Source organism: Xyrauchen texanus, chromosome 7, assembly GCF_025860055.1.
Source record: "Xyrauchen texanus isolate HMW12.3.18 chromosome 7, RBS_HiC_50CHRs, whole genome shotgun sequence".
NCBI classification, from domain to species: Eukaryota; Metazoa; Chordata; class Actinopteri; order Cypriniformes; family Catostomidae; genus Xyrauchen; species Xyrauchen texanus.
In genome coordinates, this window is record NC_068282.1 from 19,755,192 (window position 1) to 19,778,845 (window position 23,654).

General features: G+C 38.5%; 1 protein-coding gene across 5 annotated transcripts in view; it reads left to right on the forward strand.

The window, feature by feature from the left end:
* The first annotated feature begins 5,011 nt into the window (after window positions 1–5,011).
* LOC127646765 (carboxyl-terminal PDZ ligand of neuronal nitric oxide synthase protein-like) overlaps window positions 5,012–23,654 on the forward strand; it is a 217,515-nt gene continuing 198,872 nt past the window's right edge. For all 5 annotated transcript variants that reach the window (XR_007970953.1, XR_007970955.1, XR_007970954.1 and 2 more), the window contains exons 1-2: window positions 5,012–5,510; window positions 5,744–5,815. Coding sequence is in view for 2 of the 5 variants with exons in the window: in XM_052130629.1 (XP_051986589.1) it covers window positions 5,406–5,510; window positions 5,744–5,815 (177 nt within the window). In the remaining 3 variants the exon portion in view is untranslated. The remainder of the gene's footprint in view (window positions 5,511–5,743; window positions 5,816–23,654) is intronic.

Below are 23,654 nucleotides of genomic sequence, written 5' to 3' on the forward strand. Positions count from 1 at the left end.
TTAACTGTTGTGACAAGTTTGCTAATCCCTGTAATCTCTTTATTTTCCTTCCTGTTTTACTTTGTTCTATGTTAAATGTTTGTTGTTAAATGTGTTCTATGTTTGTTAAGTGTAGTGATATATCCTAGTTCCTTGTATTAAACCCAATTATACGCTTGATTGTCTGTGTTTGTTGGTCATAAAGCAAAGCCTCTTTTATGTGCGATCTAAAGCTACGAGCTGATATTATCAAAGTAAGTTAACGTGCTTTGATTAAGTAGGCTTATACTAAGAATAAACCTTCTGGAGAATTGATCAAGAGTATCGAGCAAAGTGGTTCGGTGGACCGAACTGATTGGTTGTGATACGGGTTAATTCCATTAAGGTGTTCTGAAAATTAATACAGCCTGTCTGCATATGATGTATATTCCTAATTAATTATAATTCGTTGTGTTTAATTATCTATATATATCTGAAGCAGACTTTTGGGCTATATAACCCCTGTTTTGGGGCAATTTAGAATGTATTGTTATCTGGTTCAAACCGTATGATTAATCATTGATTACAATCATTAATATTAATTGTACATTCCCCAAACCTGAACCAAGAAACCCTACAGCATTATATACTTCATAGAGTATATCAGGCCTGTTTTGGCGTGATATAGTCTGCAGTGATACAAGAGCTGATAATGAATCTGAACATAATGTGACTTTTTTTTTGTTTATTTTGTTCTATTCACTGTAGTGCCATTAAAATAGCTAACATCTCAACTGTATATACGGTTAAATTACATGATGTTCTTTCCTTAATAGTTATATTTAGATCTGGAATACCAAAAGACAAACAAGTATTTCCATAGGCTCCTTTAATCCATCTGTGTATATTGGAATAAATGAATTATGCATTGTGCTTAGTCTTTCATCAACTCTATCTGCCCAATTTCATTTTCCTTTAAGTCTCTTTATTTTTTAACGTTCTTGCGTTCAAAACACTTGAAGGAGCGCTAATGCGAACTAAGGGATCTCAAGATGTGTTTAAAGATTGAGTATTAAACTATATTTAACTTGACCCAGTGACCTAAACATTTTATGTTTATGACACAACACACCCGAGACACTACACAATCATGTCTGATGCAGGTGTAAATTGACGGGCTCTTAAACAAGCCCTCATAATAAATCTCCAACTGATTGACAAATTCACTTGTGAAATGGATTGCTGTGAACTGTATGCCAATGATTGACTTATGATCAATAATATGGTAGTAAACAATACATTGTATTCTAAAGCCGCTTTTTGTATTGTCTTATCAATGATTAACTCTTCTGCCACAAGAATGTAATGCATTTTAATTATCTGAATATTTTTTATTTTATATATACCGTATATATATATATATATATATATATATATATATATATATATATATATATATATATAATTTTTAAATATTTAAATATATCTATGTATAATTATATATTGATTTTAATATGTATAATCTTTATATATTGAATTATTGTTATATTAGGGGCTTTCTCAGCAAATATTTGTATATGCAATTAATCGTGATGTAATTAAACACCATGTAATTAATTTGATTAAAAATGTTTATTGATTGACAGCCCTAATTATTTACATTCCATCTCACATAAATACTCAAATTTACCCCATTTTGCTTTGCCAAATATCCATTTTGCCTCTCTTTCCTTTACCCCTTCTTTCCTGTCTATGTGTATTTTACTCAATATTGGGTAATGATCACTACCGTCTGTTGAGTATTCCCATAACTCCTACTCACAAATCCCTGCCACCTCTCTTGATACCAATGTTAAATCAAGTAGTGTGCTGTTATTCGTGTGTACTTCTATTCTAGTTCCTCTCCCAATATTTAGACACACCAAATTATTATCCTCCAATAATTGTTCTATTATCTTCCAATTTGTACCTGTCTTTTTTCCTCCCCATAATGTACAATGTGAATTGAAGTCCCCACACCAAAATGTGTTTTCTGCATGGGTTGTAATAATTAATAATAGTGAACTGTCCCTGTTTTGCCCATTTTTCTATAACTATGTATTCTTCATCTTTTCCCTTATGAATAACTCTGAATGGTATATCCTTCTTGAAAAATGTAGCACACCCTCCACCTATCCCCTCTTCCCTATCACACCTAACAACAGTATAAATGTAAATTCTAAAATTCAAGATTGGTTTCAACCATGTTTTCCAGTAATTATTCTATAAATCTCATAAACTCTTGTCCGTTTTCCACTAAGAGAGAGAGAGACACAGGAAGTACAAATGAAAGACAACATACAAGCAGCAGGAACAGTCTAAAGAGGGTAAAGTAAATCGATAGATTTAACATTTGCATTCCATTTTTTAAAAATGGAGTACAGGTACTTCCTGTATCTCTCTCTCTCTCTCTCTTGTAATTCACCATCTTAACAGCTTCTGGATATGTGATCTTGTTTTGCACTCTGATCTGTTGAATCTCAACCTCCCTTTTCATTACTTCACACCCTCCATATGCCACACTATGGCTCCCCCCACAATTACAACATTTTGGTTGAATCTCTTTCCAACATTGCTCATATTCATGGTCCTCCCCACATCTAGCACACCTTCTTCCTTTACATGTCAGAGCAGTATGTTCAAATCTTTGACAGTTAAAGCATCTCATAGGCTTTGGAATATATTTCTTCACATTATATGTCATGTATCCTAGAATAACTTTATTTGGGAGAATTTCTTCCTCAAATTCCAGCAATACACTTTCACTGTCTTGCCTTAACCCTTTCTCTAATGTATGTAATCTTTGAGCATCCTTCAGTTTCCTACCTTTCAGGTTTGCTTTTATTTCGTCCATGTAACCTCATCTGGTATCCCCCAGATCGCTCCTCTATTCCACCTATTTCCCTTCTCCACATGACTTGTACTTGCTACTTTATGTTATCCTACCTCCCTCATCCTACAAGCCCTTTCTCTCTGTTCTTCAATATTACATATGATTAACATATTCCCATCTCTCAAAACTTTGGCCATTTTTATTTCACCAACTTGATTTTTTTTTTATATCGTAGTCAGCTTCACTGGACTCATAGCATGCACTCCATTCTCATCACTAAATCTAAGTAAATTTAACTTCATCTTCCTCAACCCTCATTTCACCTCTCTTCCCTCAGACTTATTAATAATTTTCCTGAGTTTTCTCACTCCTGTTCATACCAAATAATTTCCTCGTTTGTATCTTGATCTTTCATTTTCCTGACTAATACTATCCTCACTCTCGATTTCTTCTGAAATGCACCACTTTGGCCAATTCAGAGCTCTGCCATCTTTCCCCATTCCAGCTAGAGAGACTCCTCGTCCCTTGTTTCTCAATGTCCGAAAAATATGTGATCCTTTATCACTGATCTACATCTTATGCCAAAATTAACCAGTTTTTCCCGCAGTCTGTTTTCCTTCCGTTTCCGACACGTGTCATGAGTGTCACACACCTGCGACGCATATAGAACCGCTGACAAGAAGACAAGTAGTGAAGGGAAGATTGGATAATTTTACTGACTTGAGTCTCATTCAGCAAATTGAACGAATTGTTATTTAAGTCATTTCATTCATTTGAACAGAATTAAATAAAATGTTACATTTTCAATAGCCAAATCACCCCAACACGTCTACTTACACAAACTTTGATTATAGTCCCAATAAGGAAAAATATATAATGCAGCTAAGGACAAATTATGAGAAACATAAATTATTAGTTCACCTCTGGAATCTTCTTGTCCGAGTCATTTGTTCTTTTTTTTAACGTGACAACCGTATAGCAGCCGCATGTGCATATAGCGTAGGCCTATACGGCTGTCAAAGAACGAACGACTCGGACCAGAAGACTCCAGAGGTGCACTAATAATTGATGTTTCCTGTGTGATGTGCAGTGCATAGCGTATACGGCTGTCCCGTGAATCAAAGAATGACTCGGAACAAAGAGTTGAAAGGTGAACTAATCATTTTTGTTTCCTGTACAGCGCCTATGCGGTTTTCACTTAACAAACGAACGGAGGTTGCGCAATGCACATACTCGTTCTTCTGAGTCACATAAAAGATTCGTTTAAAATTAACGAATCGTTCACGAATGACCCATCGCTGAAGACAAGACAAAGTAAAGATATAAATGGAAGGAAGGATAGAAACCACGTGCTGCCCATAAACACAAGCAGCACTGCCGAGAGCACTTGGGGAAACACAAGGCAGAGAAGAAAACACAAGCACATGGGACAACATATCCACTTCTGCCATTACATACATTGCACTGTACATAATATACTGTAGCCTATTTGGATAACGGATTTATTATAGATTTGTACTACGTGTGTGTGTAAGTGGGTATGTATGAAGGTGTGTGTCTGAGTGTATGTACGTATATGTATAATTTATTTATTTATTTTCATTTTTTTATTATCTATTGCTGCTTGCTGCTTTTTGTATTGTTGTGCACTGGAAGCTCCTGTCACCAAGACAAATTCCTTGTATGTGTAAGCATACTTGGCAATAAACCCTAAAGCCTATATATATATATATATATATATATATATATATATATATATATATATATATATATATATATATATATATATATATATTGAAGTAAAAATGCAAATGTAAAAAAGGAGTACGCTTAACAACGCTAAACTTTCAAAAACTGTAATGATAAACACTTTTAGCCTACTTATTCCAACTAGCATGCTGGCACACCTTATTATCTCTTCTAGTAAGGATAATATTCGCACTGGAAGTGTATATAAATTGCCAATTTACCACAACTATCCATAATGTGCCTATTCTACCGAAGCCTACCACTAGATGACAGCCTCCGCTTTCCGTTAAAACAAACCAGTGCTTGGTGTTGAATGCGGAGCGAGGTGTTTTTCTCCTCCTCCAAAACCTTTGATGAAGCCGTGTTCCAATGAAAGCAGGTGAAATCCTCCCTTTTAGCCAATGGCGCTCTGCCCTCTCAACAATCCTTTCGAAAAGGATGTGTGGGCTCGGTTATGGCAACCGTTGTTGTTGGAAATGGACAAGCCCAGGAAGCAGGATTTTAGTACCACTAAATGTACCTTTTGAAGATTTAGTACCTGGCGGAATGGCTACAACTTTGCAGTTCACTTATATTTGGACACATATGCACCTTTAATACACATCTGAAAGACAATTCTGCGAGGGAGGATTGAAGATAGTGATCTCTTCAAAAGTTGTTCTGTCAAAAGCTAACACGCGTGAAATAAGAGTAACCACGGGATAAAAACAGGCATGGATCGCAAGAGTTAGATTAAGTCCTGACACCCTCTGAACCGTTGTCTTGTTCCTCGAGCTGTTGGTGGTTTTTAACTGTGGGGGAGAAAGACGTATCGAAAATAGTCAAAATGCCTGCCAAAACAAAGTATAATTTAGTCGATGATGGGCACGATTTACGGATTCCTTTACATAACGAGGAAGCATTCCAACACGGGATTAATTTCGAGGCAAAGGTAAGTTTCAACAATAAGATATCTTTATCAGCAGCATGTTATGCATTTTAACAATTAGACCGCTAACGCTATCCTGCTGCATTGCAAATCCTGTTTAAAGTTGTTGTGTCACTTGTTTACATTACGTATAGCAGTCAGTTAGTGCGTGGATTTTCATACCATACAAATTTCACTGAACTCATTTTGTCGACAGGTTGTCTAATAAATTGTATCTTGTTGGCTTTTATTTCCAGTATATCGGTAGTCTGGACGTGGCTCGACCCAATAGCCGTGTGGAGATTGTTGCGGCCATGAGGCGGATAAGGGTGAGTTTAATGGTACTATGGTTCTAAAGTTAAGTGAATGAAAAGTTTCCAAATGTCAGTATTTATATATTCCGGAATGCTTGGAAAATCTGAAACGTTAGGACACGAGTGAAGGGCCGCTCACACCATACGCGGTTTCAATTGTTGTCCTATGTAAACATGTGTTAAACGGATGTCTTTGACCGTTGCGTCGCGTTTTTTAGACGCCGTGTCAAAAGTTAAAAATAACCTAAGGTGTTGAAAACGCGTCTCGAGACGCCAATGTTCGTTACGCTGCATCTAGTTTTTTATTTTTCTCCACGCTAGACGCGTTCTGTGTGAACGGGCCCTAAATCTCTTATATTTCGCACGGGTGGTCTTCATGCCTCGAGCAACAATCAAAATTCTAAAGCCGAACAGTTCAATGAGCAAATTGTTTACAAAATCAAAGAGCGGATATTGTTAACTCTGTCATATATGCCAGTTCTATATTTTATGTCGCCTTTGGCATAAGTCATAAATAGAGAAGGGCTCTTTTAAGTGGGTGTCCTGTGTGTAAAGGCACTTAAAGGGCTCAATTTGGCGCCCACCAGCCATTCGGGATTTTAATGCACTGGCTTCTCTGTGGCTAGATTCCCCTGGCCTGGAGAATGATATCCTAGATGTGCTTTGCTGTCATTGTTTTTGTCATAGCCTTCAAACACATTTTCCCATTGGTATATGTGTCTAAATGTTCATACAAATGTAATTGCAATGACCTGGTTTATATGAAATGTTCAACTATTGTTCAGCTCTCATCAGCTTTAGCCACCACATACAATGGCATTTAAAAAAATGATGTATGCTCCTTGTTCATTTACAACCCCCCCGATAATATTTTTATTTCCTTCCCCTGACTGGTTTAAAAATCTGAGTGTGATTGTAAAGCCAGATATGTTCAGTTAGCTGTATTATTGGCATTCACAACTTCACTCATTCAAATTCAAAACACTGGCTTTTTGATTGTTGGCAGGGGGAGGTGTGCTCTACCTGTGCATTTAATGTGGATATCTGCTGCTTTTTGCTGGCATAATTGTTCATCTTGTTACCTGGCTATTGCTGTGACAATTCCAATTATTTTAGGAATGGTTTAAATGTAACAATTGAAAGGCTTTGTTTTTACAACATCCTGGTTTTCAGAGTGGCAGAACACACCAGGTGCAAATCACCCTATGAACCTTTTCAGTGTGCTGGACCCCCGGCAATTGTTTGACCGCTGCTGCTGGCAATGGAATGGCCATATACATGCAGTTAAAGCAGGAAAATAATGCCAGTGAGTTAGAGATCAAACACACATACACACTAGGGCTGGGTATCGCCAGCCACCTCACGATACGATACATATTGCGATACACGCATGTCATGATTTGATATATCACAATACATCACGATATTATGGTTCTTTTTAGTCTTTAATTACAATTAATTTGAGTATAGTTCAGTTATAATTTCCATTTTGCTTGTATACAGTATGAAAGAAATTCTCGTTCAGCTAATGCTGTTATTCGTTATACAGGGGACCTTCTAACTGTTTAAATTACAGAAATATCCATTTTAAAATTTTATTTTATCATAAGTTTTTCATCATTTTGGTTTCAATTTAGCTTTTTAAAAAATGTATTACATCAGTAAATATGGTGTATTGAAATGGCATATATTATATTGCATATATACAGTATATTGTTACATGTTTGTTGTTTACATGCCTAATTTGTACTACTTGCATGTAGGGTTGCTCTGATACCAAACTTTTAGGCTTTGGTATGATACCAGCCCTGGTACCTCATTATCAATATAATCAACAAATACAAAGACTCACAGAAAATAACTTGATTAATAGAACTGAATAACGTTTTACATAAAAACATTTCTAGATTCCATGTTAAAAGTTTTAAAGAAATGATATGATCAAATGGTGTTTAATCAGATTGATACATTCAGATTTAATTAAATACAAATTTTATATATATATATATATATATATATATATATATATATATATATATATATATTACAAAAAATAAAATGCTGCACAACAGAGCTTCACAGAATGAATGAAACCCATTAATAAAAAAATGTCTGATTACCTGTGACACAAGGCTGCTTGCTTTTATGATATTGCTCACAGTTAATAATAATGCAACAATTTAATTATACATAATTGTTATTATAACTATTATTTCTTCCTTTTTAATATGTTTTTTTTTTATACAGTTGTTATTTTTCTGTCTTCAATTTCCTGCATTCAGTTGAATGGAGCTTGCATGTTAGCGGGACTTTTATTTTGACAGACCTTTGAGTTCTTCCTGTTTTGACGGGTTGGTTATATCCATTAATACTGGGATACTCCCTTGGAACTCTCAAGCTGCACAGATGAGTTCATTTAAATGTTAACAGCCATTTATACTGTAAACACACTGCATGAAAATTAAGCACCAGAAGTGTGTGTTGAGTTTGCTTGAGTTTATGCGCATGCGTGCGCCCGTGTGCGTGCGTGTGTGTGTGTGTGTGGGGGGGAATCATATGACTGAGCAGAGCAGCACCTCTTATTCATTCTGTAGCATGCAGCACATGTGACTGTAAATTATTTAATTAAATTACATCCTTCTGCTGTTTAATGATCACACTTGGCCATATCCAGAGGTTTTTTATTTTAGATTCAAATTGTCACTGATTTCATCTCAAATTTGTCACATCTCATATAATTTTGCTAATGACCGCTGTGGTGGAGGGGGCGTAGTTGAACGTTCGTCTGGAGAGAGAAAGCGGTAAGGATGTACACACCTGAGTGCTATAATGTCTAACAACTATTTCTGATCGCAGTAAGCACTGGAAAGAGCGGACCATGCCAGAAACAAGGGGAGAGAGAAAGAGAGCTACCAGACAGAAAAGACTGTGATAAATTGTGACCCTGTTCTGATTAGTGTTGTTTTGAAAAGACACTTTTTCATGTGTATAATTAAAGTTCTACCTTTGAGTTGAAATCCCAAGTTTCCTGGGTTTCGGCAACCAGTGTAAGAGGTTTGTAGGGTGGGAAAGGAGGAAATGGGAAACTTGGGTTTTCAACTCAAATGTAGAACTTTAATTAAATAAACTATGAGGTGGCTTTTCAGCACCAAGGACAGATTAATCACCTGGCCAATTGGGTTGTTGCCCAGGGGCCTCTAAACCCATAGGGCTCAAGCTCTAAATCAATTTATTTATTTATTTTGAGATATCTATTATAAATCCACATAAATGTCAGTCTTATGTGAAATACCATTTGTTTGGCTGAATGCGTGCTGGACAACAGCAGCACGAGCACAGACACTCGAGTGCACACTCAGGGAATCTGCGTCTCACAGGTGCAGCACATTTATTTGATGGACTACAGAGAGCATCGTCTGATTTACCAAATGCTTCCAAAGATAAGGTGCAGTTTACAATGGCTGTGTACAAATCTGATGGTTTAAATTAAAGCGACGGACTTCGTGCAACAGTATTAATGATTTTAAAATGTTTAAGTCTTGCATTCATTTAATGTTTAGTGATAAAGAGAAAGATGCCTTAATACCCTAAATATGTGCACGGGAATCTTTTGTAGGCCTAATATTTGGTTAACCGCGAGAGTTCACGAGTGGTTATTGTTATTTGTCGGGAGTCGGACTTGGGAATAAAGAACATTTATTGCCATGGATGCATCAAAAACAATCTCATATTAGCAGGGAATAAAGTGCACAGTGAGCTATGAGCTGATATAGCACAATATATAGATCTTCAAATGAAATCACATTAAAGCCAAACAAAAATAATATCTGTCACTGCCTGCAACATAGAAGGCCTATTCTTTATAAATGTAGAATGCATAATTCTGCCTGGGCAGGTTCACTTTCCATGAGGCAATGAACGATGCGGTTTATAGGACTTATTCAGGATGCTTTGATTTTTAAGTGATTCAGCATTTCAAGTGATTCAACTTGTGTAATTATTGTCTGCACACCAGAGCAAAAGGGGGAAAAAATATTGGCTCACTGTTTAACAAGCGCTGAAACTTTGGCTGGTGAAAAACAATCTGAAATCATGTGTAACAGTCACATTAAGTCCTCTTTGCAACCTGAACTTCATCAGAATGTTGATTTGTGACACCAGTGCTTAAAAAGCTTGATGCAGTTCAACAAATGCTGAAACAGAACACAGATGTCTCGATGCATTTATAAATATTAAAGTTCTTAAACTTAATGCACTGTCTAAAAAATGCAACGGTTCTGAGTTGAGGCGCAACAATCAAAGACGTCCATCTAGTGCGTGTTTATATAGAAAAAAAATATTTAAAACTCGCCCTGTAGCCTACTTTGAAAAACTGACCCGAACCTGGCCCAAAACCTGTAGGTTTGTCGGGTAGCTTCAGACTCCGATCGGGTTGAAGAACTCTATACACGTGCGGAGTAACCGAATAGTGTTTTTGATATTTTAATACTGTGCACATCCCTATTAATATTGCATGATTTTTTTATTAGTTCATAATTGAAAAGTACATTTAATTGTATAATTGGCTGTGTCAGACATTGCTACAAACCTTTCTTCCATCTATTTGAAAAATTCTTGAAAAACCAAATCTTGTTGTAAACACATACGCATGATCATGCAGCGTGTTTTCGTGAGCTGAATGGCAGGCTAAACAAAAAGTTCAAATGTGACGCAGAATATCCAAAAGACTCGTGCAGAGCGTGCAAGCCATTAGTGCATCACAAGCTGGCAGCACTTCACTTTCGGGTAATCGCATGAGGAAACGCGTCCATTTTGTTTCTTTTGCTTTCAGAACAACGTGTGATGTAATAAGGAAAACACCACTATTAATCTTTGAGATTTCCAACCCAGCATACAGGTACACCCTCCTTAAGCCATGGTCACTCTCAAAATTACATTAAATGATTAAAAGAGAAAACATAAACCCACATTGTGGGATTCAAAAATCTAAGTCTAACCTGGAAATACAATTTTAGCATTTTTCAGGTACGATACACCGATAAGGGCTAAATAGTTGATCGGCTTGTGATGCGTGAATGAAATGCTCGGGCAGCGTGGATCTCATCACACTTTAATATTGTTTGTCCTTCCATTCATCTGACGAAAACACGCTGCGTGATCATGAAGTATTACATCAAGCTGTAGATTTAAAGGTGCAGTATGTCATATATTTATTTAACTAAAGCATAAAAGTATCATGGTATGTTATCAGAGATTTAGGAAACATGCCAAATACGGCCTTCTCCGAAAACAATGCTACAGCCAGTATATTCTACTTTGAAATGTCCGTTCCATGACAGAATTTCTGTTTTGTGTTTTGGCGTGTGTGATCCCGCCCAATGCCCATTTCCCAATAGTATGTCAACAGCTTGGGTTGCCCGATTTGAAACAAGTTAGCAGGCAAATACAGCGTGCTGCAGTCATGGAAGCCAGCAATACATGTAGCTAACATTGAGTTATAAAAATCCACATGAGATTGTTTATGATTTGCAAACAATAAAAACATTTCAAATGTATACATTAGCAGATCAACATGCAGTGTAAGGCTCGTCGCTTGCCTTTGTCAGTTTGCTTATGCCCGTTCATGCTAGCGATTACCCCTCTGTGTGATTTAGTCAAATGTAGAGATAATATAAGAAATATTTAAGATTCCAGATAATTTTCTGATGGGTAAGCAAATTGGTGACATTGTGTTAACTCATTTTGCACAAAAGGACAGGTGTTCTTTTATTAAAACACTTTCACACGATGCTCTGTGAAAATGCAGGATCATGATTATATCATAATCATCAGGTTTTGCACACATTTTTCACTCAAACTTTTATGCTGATAATATCATTTGTAATGGTGTTTGCACAGCCATTGACCAGGAAAATAAAAAATGGCACTCCATGTCAAAAAGGTTGCCGACCATTTTTGTAAACGCATACAAGCGGCGTTCTGATGGGTGTTTCCATGTACTTGAACAAACCAGATAACAAACGTTATAGGATGGAGCTCAACAACAAGTTAACACCGTGGAAAGTATTAAATTTTTCTACATTAAAAGCTATACCCATTTATACAAACCAATGTAAAATATCGACTGTCCCTTACATTCACTTATGCGCTCATACATTGGGGTATCCCACAATTTTATCTAAGAGGGTAACCCCACTATTGCAGCGTGATTCCGCTGTCAAGGAAACAGCAACAACTGAAATATCTGGGAATAAATTGACAACTGAGGATAAAATAGAAAAGTCTGCTTCGTATGTTTGTTATTTACACAAGCGTTGCAGGGAAATTACGTAAATGGATAATAGGAGTCATTTAGAATTTATATTAAAAAATGTGCTTAAAGGTTTCAAGGGAATTGGCTGTATACGGGCAGGATTAGGAAGATCATCCCACCATTGAGGAACAGTGAAAGTGAAGGTTGTGTTGGCACCCCAAGGTGCTGCTCACTCATCGATCACCAGCTTCTGAAAGGAGCATAGTTTAATAGTTGTTGATAATGTAGTTTTGAACCTCATAAATTATCTGTTTTTAATTATCTGGACATTTTCACTTAGGGGTGTACTTACTTTTGTTGCCAGCGGTTTAGACATTAATGGCTTTGTGTTGAGTTATTTTGAGGGGACAGCAAATTTAGAGATGTTGAAATACTCCACACAGAGCAACATGAGCTTGTCTTTCACTCACTGTGCGTGTGTGTGTGTGCGTGTGCGCGCACGCACACACTACTGGTCAACTTTTGAAACACTTGACCGTAATGTTTTTCATGATCTTAAAAAAATCTTTTGATCTGAAGTCGTATGCTTAAATGTTTGAAATTAGTTTTGTAGACAAAAATATAATTGTGCAACCATATTCATTTCATTATAAAACTAAAATGTAATAATAAAAAAAAAGTTTATGAAATTGATGAATAATAAAGCAACCAATAAGTGCCCAACATAGATGGGAACTCCTTCAATACTTTTTAGAAAGCATTCCAGAGTGATGCCTCAAGAAGTTGGTTGAGAAAATGTCAAGAGTACGTGTCAGCAAATTTTAGGCAAAAGGTGACCACTTTGAAGATGTTAAAATATAACACAGTTTTGATTTATTTTGGATTTTGTTTAGTCACCTAATTCCCATAGTTCCATTTATGTTATTCCATAGTTTTTATGACCTTACAATTATTCTAAAATATGAGAAAAAAATATGGTTTCAAATCTGTCTGTGTGTGTGCATACACACACACACACACACACACACACACAATCACTGAGTGATTACTTTAGTAGAAACACCTGTACAACTACTAATTCATGCGATTTATCTAATCAGCCAATCAAGTGGCATAAGTGCAATCTATAAAATCATGCAGATACGGGTATGTAGCTTCAGTTAATGTTAACATCAACCATAAGAATGGGGGGAAAAGATGTGATCTCAGTGATTTTGACCATGGAATGATTGTTGGTGCCAGACAGGCTGATTTAAATGTTTCTGTAACTGCTGATCTCCTCTAGATTTTCACGCAAACCAGTCTCTAGAGTTTACTCATAATGGTGCCAAAAACAAAAAACATCTGGTGAGTGGCAGTTCTGTGTACAGAAACACTTTGTTGATAAGAGAGGTCAATGGGATATTCCACCTAATGTAATACTTATTTGTGCAACCATGCACTTGAGAGCGCTATTTCTATCTCTCGCTTTCCCCTTTGAACAAACTTAGCGATCTGTTGTGCAATATTCTGGTCAAGGAAAAGTGTTATACGGCTACTCTGTGTCCATTCTTGAGGCTGCTTGTGATGTTTGGTGCTACTTTGCAGGTAAACCTTCTCAGTGATTAAATTAAATATAAAAGTAGATCTCGGCATCATTAACACATGGAGGGGTTATCATTGACGTGAGCAAAAGCAAGCCAGAGACAAATATGTATTTTTTATTTGTGCAATTTAGAAACGTTGAAGTCCCTTCACACCTGTATGTTCATGTAACTCTTGCAGTAATCATTTATCATATTCATGCAGTTTTGTTATTCAGTTGAGTGTTGAAAAAACCATTGAGGAGACCCGCATCATGACCCTTTTAGCGTGTAAACGGGTAATAGTTTTAGAAATAAATTCAGTAAACTTGCCTGCTTTGCGACAAACGTTAAAAGTTCTATACATTTCTTTTCTTTTTTTTATTATTAAAACTGAATAATAAATTAACAGGGCAGTAGAGTTGGCAAAATAAATTTATTATCTCCGCCTTTATTCCGTTTTTTTAATGCCTGATAGAAAAGTATCTCCCTTTTGTTGAGCAATTTAATACTTTAGGCAATTGCAGAATAGTCTCACTAGTCACAGATACACTTCAGAAAATTGAGTACACAACTATTTCTGGGCTTAAAAGATACAAAAACCAAATCAATGCAGAACATTGTATCTCAAAAGCAATACAATACGGCCCCAAATGCAATACTTACCGCCCGATGAGGCCCCTTTACCAAAATAGTTAAAAAATTTATAATTACACACATCACCTTTTAAAAATTTGTTTCAGGATTAAAACAAATAAAAGTAAAAGTAGGAGTAAAAGTAACTGTTATATTTTGACAAGTTATAGTTTCATATGAAATAATCTAAAGTTAGAATCTATTAGACCTCATTTTATATCAACAGTGGCAGTTTTAGTTAAAGTTTTAAGATGTGTTTCAGATAGTATTTATTTTTCATAAATACATTAATTTATTATGCTTTTAGACTAGCACACTGACCTAACCATGGTAATGAGGAGCCTTTCCTTCTGTGTAATATGTGTATAAATATGTAATAGTAGGTAACAAACGGAATAATAATGGGCTCATTTAAGTAAATATGCTCTTAAATTTTTAAAAGGGGAGAGACAACTTCCTGTAGATTTTGTTGTTGACATCATCAACAAAAATGTCACTTGATGCATGTCCTTGTACTGGAAAACCGTGAACAAAACTATACAACATAAAAGGAAATGCAACCCAGGATACATTAAATACAGGTTATGTTTAATCTATGGCAGGTCGACACTTGATTTCTAGTGTAAAATCTGTCATGACGCAAAACCAGTTGAGAAGCACTGAGATAAATGTACAGACAGGAGTAGTCTGGCCTCGCTGTCACGCACCTACAGTATATGTTAACTGTTAATAATCATAGGACATTACTTGAAAAGCTCACACAGCTGATGTTATTTTTCATTTAGAAGTTAATTTAACATGCTATGATAACATGTAAACTAACATGCTTTAGATATATAACATGTTATAGTTACATGATATTTTTTATCATGTTTATAATTCTGTTTATTATAATTGTTAGCAGGAAACCGATGGAGTGCGTACTCCAGGTAGGGAATGAGGTTTTGTCCCAAGTGAAGGAGTTCAAGTACCTCGGGGTCTTGTTCACGAGTGAGGGGACAATGGAGCAGGAGGTTGGCCGGAGAGTCGGGGCAGCAGGGGCGGTATTGCACTCGCTCTATCGCACCGTTGTCACGAAAAGAGAGCTGAGCCGAAAGGGAAAGCTCTCGATCTACCGGTCAATTTTTGTTCCTACCCTCACCTATGGTCATGAAGGTTGGGTCATGACCGAAAGAACTAGGTCGCGAGTACAAGCGGCCGAAATGGGCTTCCTCAGAAGGGTGGCGGGCTTCTCCCTTAGAGATAGGGTGAGGAGCTCAGTCATCCGTGAGGAGCTCGGAGTAGAGCCGCTGCTCCTTTGCGTTGAATGGAGTCAGTTGAGGTGGTTTGGGCATCTGGTAAGGATGCCCCCTGGCCGCCTCCCTAGGGAGGTGTTTCAGGCACGTCCAGCTGGGAGGAGGCCTCGGAAGACCCAGGACTAGGTGGAGAGATTACATCTCCACACTGGCCTGGGAACGCCTCGGGGTCGCCCAGTCAGAGCTGGTTAATGTGGCTCGGGATAGGGAAGTTTGGGGCCCCCTGCTGGAGCAGCTGCCTCCGCGACCCGACTTCGGATAAGCGGTTGAAGATGGATGGATGGATGGATAATTGTTAGCTTTCTTCTGTTTATTTATTTTCAAACGGGAGACTTTTTTTACACACGAAGAGTGTACGCCGCATCATTCTTAAAAGTGTAACGCGCACACACACTTCAATAAAATAAATGATTTCAAGTTTCAATTATAATAGTGTTTGCTCAAAAATAAATAAATAAAACAACCCCTCTGTTTTCACTAATAATGGTAATTGTGTAATACCGTGATATTTTCTGAGACTGTTATCATACCGTGAAAATCTCATACCGTTGCAACCCTACTTCCATGCATAGACGCAGGGCTAGATAAGTAACTAGCCTGCAAATGTGCTTTCAGTCTGATGGTGATTTCCCCCACGTCTTCTGTGGGAAACATCTAGTGGCCACCGGCGTAAATCGTCTTGAACATCCGATTCAAATCCGCCTGATAATTATCCAGAAAAGTGGTTTGAATGTCCAGGAGCGTCTGGTGATCGTATGTCAAAAGCTACCAGCAGTTAGAGATACATAGAAACATCCAAACAAACACACACACACACACACGGAGAGCACCAGACAGCATGCCACACATACCGGCGCCATCTTGGGTAACTCGCGTAGACAGTTGAACTCACTGCTATTAGACGGTGGGCCGAGGGGAGATTTTGTGTTTTCAGACGATCTGTGGGGATGGATAACCCAGTTTTTTATATATAACCACTACACTTCTCAACAAAGCAAACAAAAATTGTTGCCACTCACATACTTTGCACATTACTATAATATCGGTAACTTTCTCCAGGTTATTTTCCCGGCGAATAGAGCAGGCGGCTATGTGTGGGGTCCGACATGCATGACGTATTTGTTGCCTTCATCCAATAGCGTGCGTGAGAAAGTGTCGGTGTTGGTGACGTGTTTGTCAACACACTGGCGCGCTGATATGAAGCTGCTGTCTGTGCACATCTTTTCGAGAAGTGATTTTAGCCCAGGAAAGATTGAACTTGTTAACTCATTTTGCCCACTTATGCTACATATTCAGTTTGACACAAAATGTGAATGTAGAGGTAACATTATGCATTTTCACTGTTTTTATTTTATGTAACCATCTTTTGTCATACGATGTCCTGTCATTTCGTTGTAATCTTTAATAAATATACCGTTCTGATTTCACACATTTGATCCATGGTATTGCTTGGAAACACAACATCATAAAAACCATAGACATCTACAGCAGGATACAACGTTAAAATAGCCTAAATATAAAGTTATGAAACTTCACTTTGCCTTCAGCCAAAACGATTTGCCAAGGAACAAATTATAGATTAATGAGACCAAATATCGCCCGTTAGATATACACAAGACGAATTATATCTCATGTTTAACCACTAGACATCAGAGCCAGCGGCAAACGTCAGAAGCACTAGCCGAGGTAAGGCTGTTCCAGGTGGGGTACATGAGTGCTGAGCGCCTGGATCTCTCACTCCGAAAACGTCAGATCAAATTTTAAATAGGCTCTATCTTTATGATTAAACCATAGATTTGAGCTTTAGACAACTACATTGTCGACTGAAAAACTATTAAAACTACATTTCGTGACACAATAACAGTAGTATTTTGAAATTTCTAATTATTTACTAATTATATAATGGCCAAATACAACCAGAAACAAATGTTCAGTCTTGCTTGTGAAAGGTAATTCCTCGAGACCTGTTTTCAATTGTGTGGCGATTTGTACAGCCCCAAGCAGCACACGAAACACATTTTTCTCAATTCCCGGTATGAAAGTTATGGGAAAGTTGCCCTCCGCAATGTGGCGGCACCTTTGACGTACGCTCCAGCGGGCAACTGGGCATCTATGTATTTATTATGTCTATGATAAAAACGAGCCAGACAATACTTTTTTTCCCGCACATTTTTACTGTGGAAGAAATGGCAAAAACATGAAGTGCTGCATGCATATATGTGAAGGAAATGGACCCACCATTCCCTTCACAGACATAAGTTGGGAGAAATTTATTAAATCGGTGTTTCTGTGGAAAGACCTTGAATGCAAAGAAAGTCTTCTAGCAGAAGAGGCAGTACAGGCATACAAGTTACAAAGCCAGGAACCTACAAACCAGTTAGTCAAACCAGCTAACATTGGCTACCACAGGGAGTGCTACAGCCATTTCACAAATATCACGAAGATAGAACGAGCACAAAGGAGAATAGAGAAGGCAGTATTAGTTGAAGAAACTGCAAATGAAGGTTGGTATTATATTGTATAGATAGGTGGTGCAGTTTAAGACATTCGGTACAGTGTAGACAGTAGTATACATTTAAGAAAGTAGTATGTTTTACAGTAATATAAATGTGCATAATAGATCATAATAGAAATGGATATGCAGTATGAACAAACACATACAGTTATATACAGTGTATTAACAGTAATATAATAAAAACATCCTGTAAAAAATTTACCCTTCCAATTATGGCATTATTAACATCAACAAGGCCAGGCACCTGAACACTGTGAAACTGGTTTATTAACCATGTTAAGGGAACAGGTGAGACCAATATATGGAGCATGAGTTTTCCCCTGCTGAAAGTTACAAACCATTTTTCTTTAATCAGTGATGTGGGGAAGGGTGCAGAACCTCAATCTATTGTTTTGCACTTTTTTTTAGTGGTAGAGGCAGAGGATGGTGAGGCAACTCCAGTAATAACACGGGCTCTGAGGTCTAATGCCCGTGATCTCTACACGTCCAAGCAGGCCCCACACCTGCTTCCAGTACAATGCATTATTTGCAAACATGAGAAGTACAAGGTTCAGACACACAGCAGGAAAAGGGTAAAAGAAAAACTAACACAGTGTTAAACACTCCATGCCGGGAAATTGCTTCTCGCCACTAAAGGGAGAAGGGATGAGTCTCTCCTCCATATCCAAGACAGGGACTTGGTGGCTAGTGAAACACTGTATCACTTCACCTGCTATCGAGATTATACCCGGTACCTGACCACACAAAAAAATGAGAGAACAGAAACAAACATATATGAAAATGGATACAAGCACTTCTGCAAAACAGTCATTGAGGAGAGGCTTTTAAAACACCGCAAAGTGCTTCGACTGTCAAAGCTGAATTTGCTATTCAAAAAAACTGTGGAAGAAACAGAGGGAGTGAACATTGCAGCTTAAGGCACATTCACTTAAGGCAAGACTTCAAAAGTCTCATCCCTTATTGAAATTCCTGAAGGCATCCACAACCTATCTTGTATATGTGGACAATCTGTCAGCTGAAGAGATGGTGCATGAAGTTGCTGTCATTCATTTTAATTCCAAAATCTAAACCAAGCTAATCTCATATATATGAGATTAGCTTGGTTTAGATTTTAGAATTAAAATGAAGGATGCATTAATCTAATAGTAATGTCGTAGTTTTGGTTCAGAGCTGTGACCTAACGTTAGACATGCTAGCTACTGCTAGTTAGCCAGCTGAAACTACCCTACCGCATAATGCGAGGAGAGTTTACTCGATTGGCACTAAACATCTGTGTGGCCACAAGAAAGCCACTTTTTAGTAAGGCTATTCAGAACGACTTCAGTTTGCTAGGGATTGGGGAGCAAAATCAGGCCATGTGGTCTTTTGAGTCCAGATTTACCCTATTCCAAAGTGTCAGGGTAAGAAGGGAAGCTCTTATGGGAGAGCATGAACCCGGACCCCCCTAGAGGGTCCGAGGTCCACTCACCACAGTCTCACAAAATCATGTGGGAAACACAGTACCTGAATGTACTAAATGACAAGGTTATCCCATCAGTGGATTTTGTCTTCTCTGACAGCACAGGCATAATCCAGGAGGACAATGCTAAGATTCATCGGGCTCAGTGAGGAATCATTTCCACACATTAATTGGCCACCATAGAGTCCTGGGATGTGCAGGAGAAGACTTTATGGCATGGTTCGACTCTCCCATAATCAATATAAGATCTCTGCCAAAACCGCATCACCACACCACACTGAGCACTGGGGCCCCCCAGGGCTGTGTGCTCAGTCCACTGCTGTTCACTCTGCTGACTCACAACTGTGCAGCAATGCACAGCTTGAATCACATAATCAAGTTCGCCGATGACACGACCGTGGTGGGTCTCATCAGCAAGAATGACGAGTCGGCATACAGAGAGGAGGTGCAGAAGCTAACGGACTGGTGTAGAGCCAACAACCTGTCTCCGAATGTGGAAAAAACAAAAGAGATGGTTGTTGACTTTAGGAGAGCACAGAGTGACCACTCTGCGCTGAACATCGACGGCTCCTCTCTGGAGATAATCAATAGCACCAAATTCCTTGGTGTTCACCTGGCGGAGAACCTCACTTGGTCCCTCAACACCAGCTCTATTACCAGGAAAGCCCAGCAGCATCTCTACTTTCTTCGAAGGCTGAGGAAAGCATATCTTCCACCCCCCATCCTCACTACAGTCTATAGAGGGACTATTGAGAGCATCCTGAGCAGCTGCATCATTGCCTGGTTTAGGACTTGCACCGTTTCGGACCGCAAATCCCTGCAGAGGATAGTGAGGACAGCTGAGAAGATCATCGGGGTCTCTCTTCCCTCCATCAAAGACATTTACAAAAAACACTGCATCCGCAAAGCAACCAGCATTGTGGACGACCCCACACACCCCTCACACAAACTCTTCACCCTCCTGCTGTCTGGCAAGAGGTACCGAAGCATTTGGGCCCTCACGGCCAGACTGTGTAACAGCTTCTTCCCCCAAGCCATCAGACTCCTCAATACTCAGAGACTGGTTTGACACACACATGTCCTGAGTTGCACTTTAATTTTGTCACTTTATAACTGGCTGCTACCTCAATAACTGCTATGTCCATAGAACACTATCTCATAGCATGTTATGTTTACATTTGGCATTTTTAGAAACTCTCATCTTTTGCACTACTGTGTACTGGTCGGCGCTGCACTGTCTCTTACTGTGTCTATTGTCCTGTTCATTGTTAGTAATTTATTGTGCTGTCCCGTTCTTTTTGCACATGTTTGCACATGCACTTTATATAGGTATGCTATTTAGTCTGTGTGGTCTCATGTGGTTTTGGGTTTGTCCTATGTTGTTTTATGTAGCACCATGGTCCTGGAGGAATGTTGTCTCATTTCGCTGTGTACTGTACTAACTGTATATGGTTGAAACGACAATAAAAACCACTTGACTTGTAGACCTCCGAGACAGGATTGTATCGAGGCACAGATCTGGGGAAGGATACAGAAAAATATTCTGCAGTATTGAAGGTCCCAATGAGCACAATGGCCTCCATCATCCATAAATGGAAGAAGTTTGGAACCACCAGGACTCTTTCTAGAGCTTGCCGCCCGGCCAAACTGAGTGATCGGGGAGAAGGGCCTTAGTCAAGGGGGTTACCAAGAACCCGATGGTCGCTCTGACAGAGCTCCAGCAATTCTCTGTGGTGAGAGAACCTTCTAGAAGAACAACCATCTCTGCAGCACTCCACTCTGTATGGTAGAGTGGCCAGACGGATATTGAACTCTTTGGCCTGAATGGCAAGCGTCATGTCTGGAGGAAACAGGCACCGCTCATCACCTGGCCAACACCATCCCTAAAGTGAAGCATGGTGGTGGCAGCATCATGCTGTGGGGCTGTTTTTCAGCGGCAGGAACTGGGAGACTAGTTTGGATCGAGGGAAAGATGAATGCAGCAATGTACAGAGACATCCTTGATGAAAACCTGCTCCAGAGCGCTCTGGACCTCAGACTGGGGTGAAGGTTCATCTTCCAAGAGGACAACGACCCTAAACACACAGCCAAGATAACAAAGGAATGGCTATGAGACAACTCTGTGAATGTCCTTGAGTTGCCAAGCCAGAGCTCAGACTTGAACCCGATTGAACATCTCTGGAGAGATCTGAAAATGACTGTGCACCGACGCTCCCCATCCAACCTGAGTGAGCTTGAGAGGTCCTGCAAAGAAGAATGGGAAACTGCCCAAAAATAGGTGTGCCAAGCTTGTAGCATCATACACAAAAAGACGTGAGGCTGTAATTGCTGCCAAAGGTGCTTCAACAAAGTATTGAGCAAAGGCAGTGAATACTTATGTACATGTGATTTATGTTTTTTATTTTTAATAAATTTGCAACGATTTCAAACAAACTTATTTCACATAGTCATTATGGGATATTGTTTGTAGAATTTTGTGGAAAATAATGAATTTAATAAATTTTGGAATACTTTCCGGATGCACTGTACTTCAAAGTCTGTCGCGATACAATTCTGATTTGATTCAATTCAGGGCCCTGTGATCGATATTATGCGCCTATTTTACACAATCAATAAACATTTTTTGTTTTTGCCCTCAAAAAGCTGTCTGAAAAATGCTAATTTAGTATCCACATTGAGACATCCTCAACAAAATAAGATACTTCAGATGTTGAAAAAAATATATACAGATAATAATATAAAAAATAACGTAACACACAAGTGATCATCTATCATTTGATTAAGGCTTATTTTTCAGTTTAATCCAATTCAAATTACTTGCATAGCCATGACTTGTTTCACACTATCCGTGCTGTCTGTGGTTTTCTTGGCTACAACTTCCACAATTGTAATAAAAAAATTCTGGTACAGTTAACTGTGATTAAATGTTTATATGGATGTTGATATGGAAAGTCTTATTACTGATGCTGGAGCTGAGCAGGGGATTCTCTTTCCCTCATTAATACTGTCAGAGCCAGAATGTATAGAACCAGTCACTGTCCAGAATGATGGCGTTGTCAAGACTCTCTGCATTTGTTACAAGCTCACATTTTGAGGAGTGCATTGATCCTGTCGCTTGTTTGGAGCTCACGTTTCGCAGAAAGCCTGGTTGACTCTCGTGCACCGATCCTGTCACTGGTCTGGAGCTTGCTTTTCATGCAAATGTATTAAGGTTGCTTCATCACCTGACGGAAATGCTTAAATTCGTGGCTGACATGAGAGTATTAAAATAAAGGAGCATCTTCCAAAAATGTCTATCGATATTTGCATTGTATTGATAACATTGGATCTTGTTGGTTATTGGATCGATGCATTGATAAGTTTGAAAAAAAAAAGATAAGAGTATGCTATTTACCCCCCGTCCCCCCACTCTCCAAAAAGTGTTTAATATGTGTATATATATATGTATGTATATATGTGTATGAGTGCCAACCAGTTAATCTTTAACTTTGCTTGAAGGATTTGTCTGAGCTAGACATACCCAAAGTTGTCTGTTGCCTACCCAGGCTGTAAATGGTAATAGCCTGTCAGTTGTTGTAATGGGTAAATATTTTCCCATTCCTCTTGCTGACATGCTAACAGCATTGGTAAACTGGATGTCTTTATCAATACCCACTACTGTTTGTCTGACTTATTTGGGCCAGGATCCATTCGGTTGGTGTGGCTCATTTTGTCTCCAGAACTGAATAATCCCTGGTGTCACACTGATCAGCAACAGAACAACAAAGCCAGAGGATACTCGAGCCCGTACCATACCGTTAACCATAGAAACGGAGAACAGTAAATTGACTCATAACTCTCTTTCCCCTTCAGTGTCTTTGCCTTGCAATCTGTTAAAGGGGTTGTTTTCAACCCCATCAACCACACAGCTAAATCTCATCTTGAAGCATGCTTTCCCCCTTTCCAATACATACTCTTTTGTGCAACCTTTTGCTGTAACAAATGAAGAGTGCCCGAAGTTGATCCTCCTTTTTAATTAACATCTGCAGTGGTACAGAGAGAAAAAAAAAAAAAAAAAAAGAGTAATTAAATATATCCGAGATGCATCCAGATACCAGGCCCTGTTATTCATTGAATTTTTTGCCAAGGCAAGAT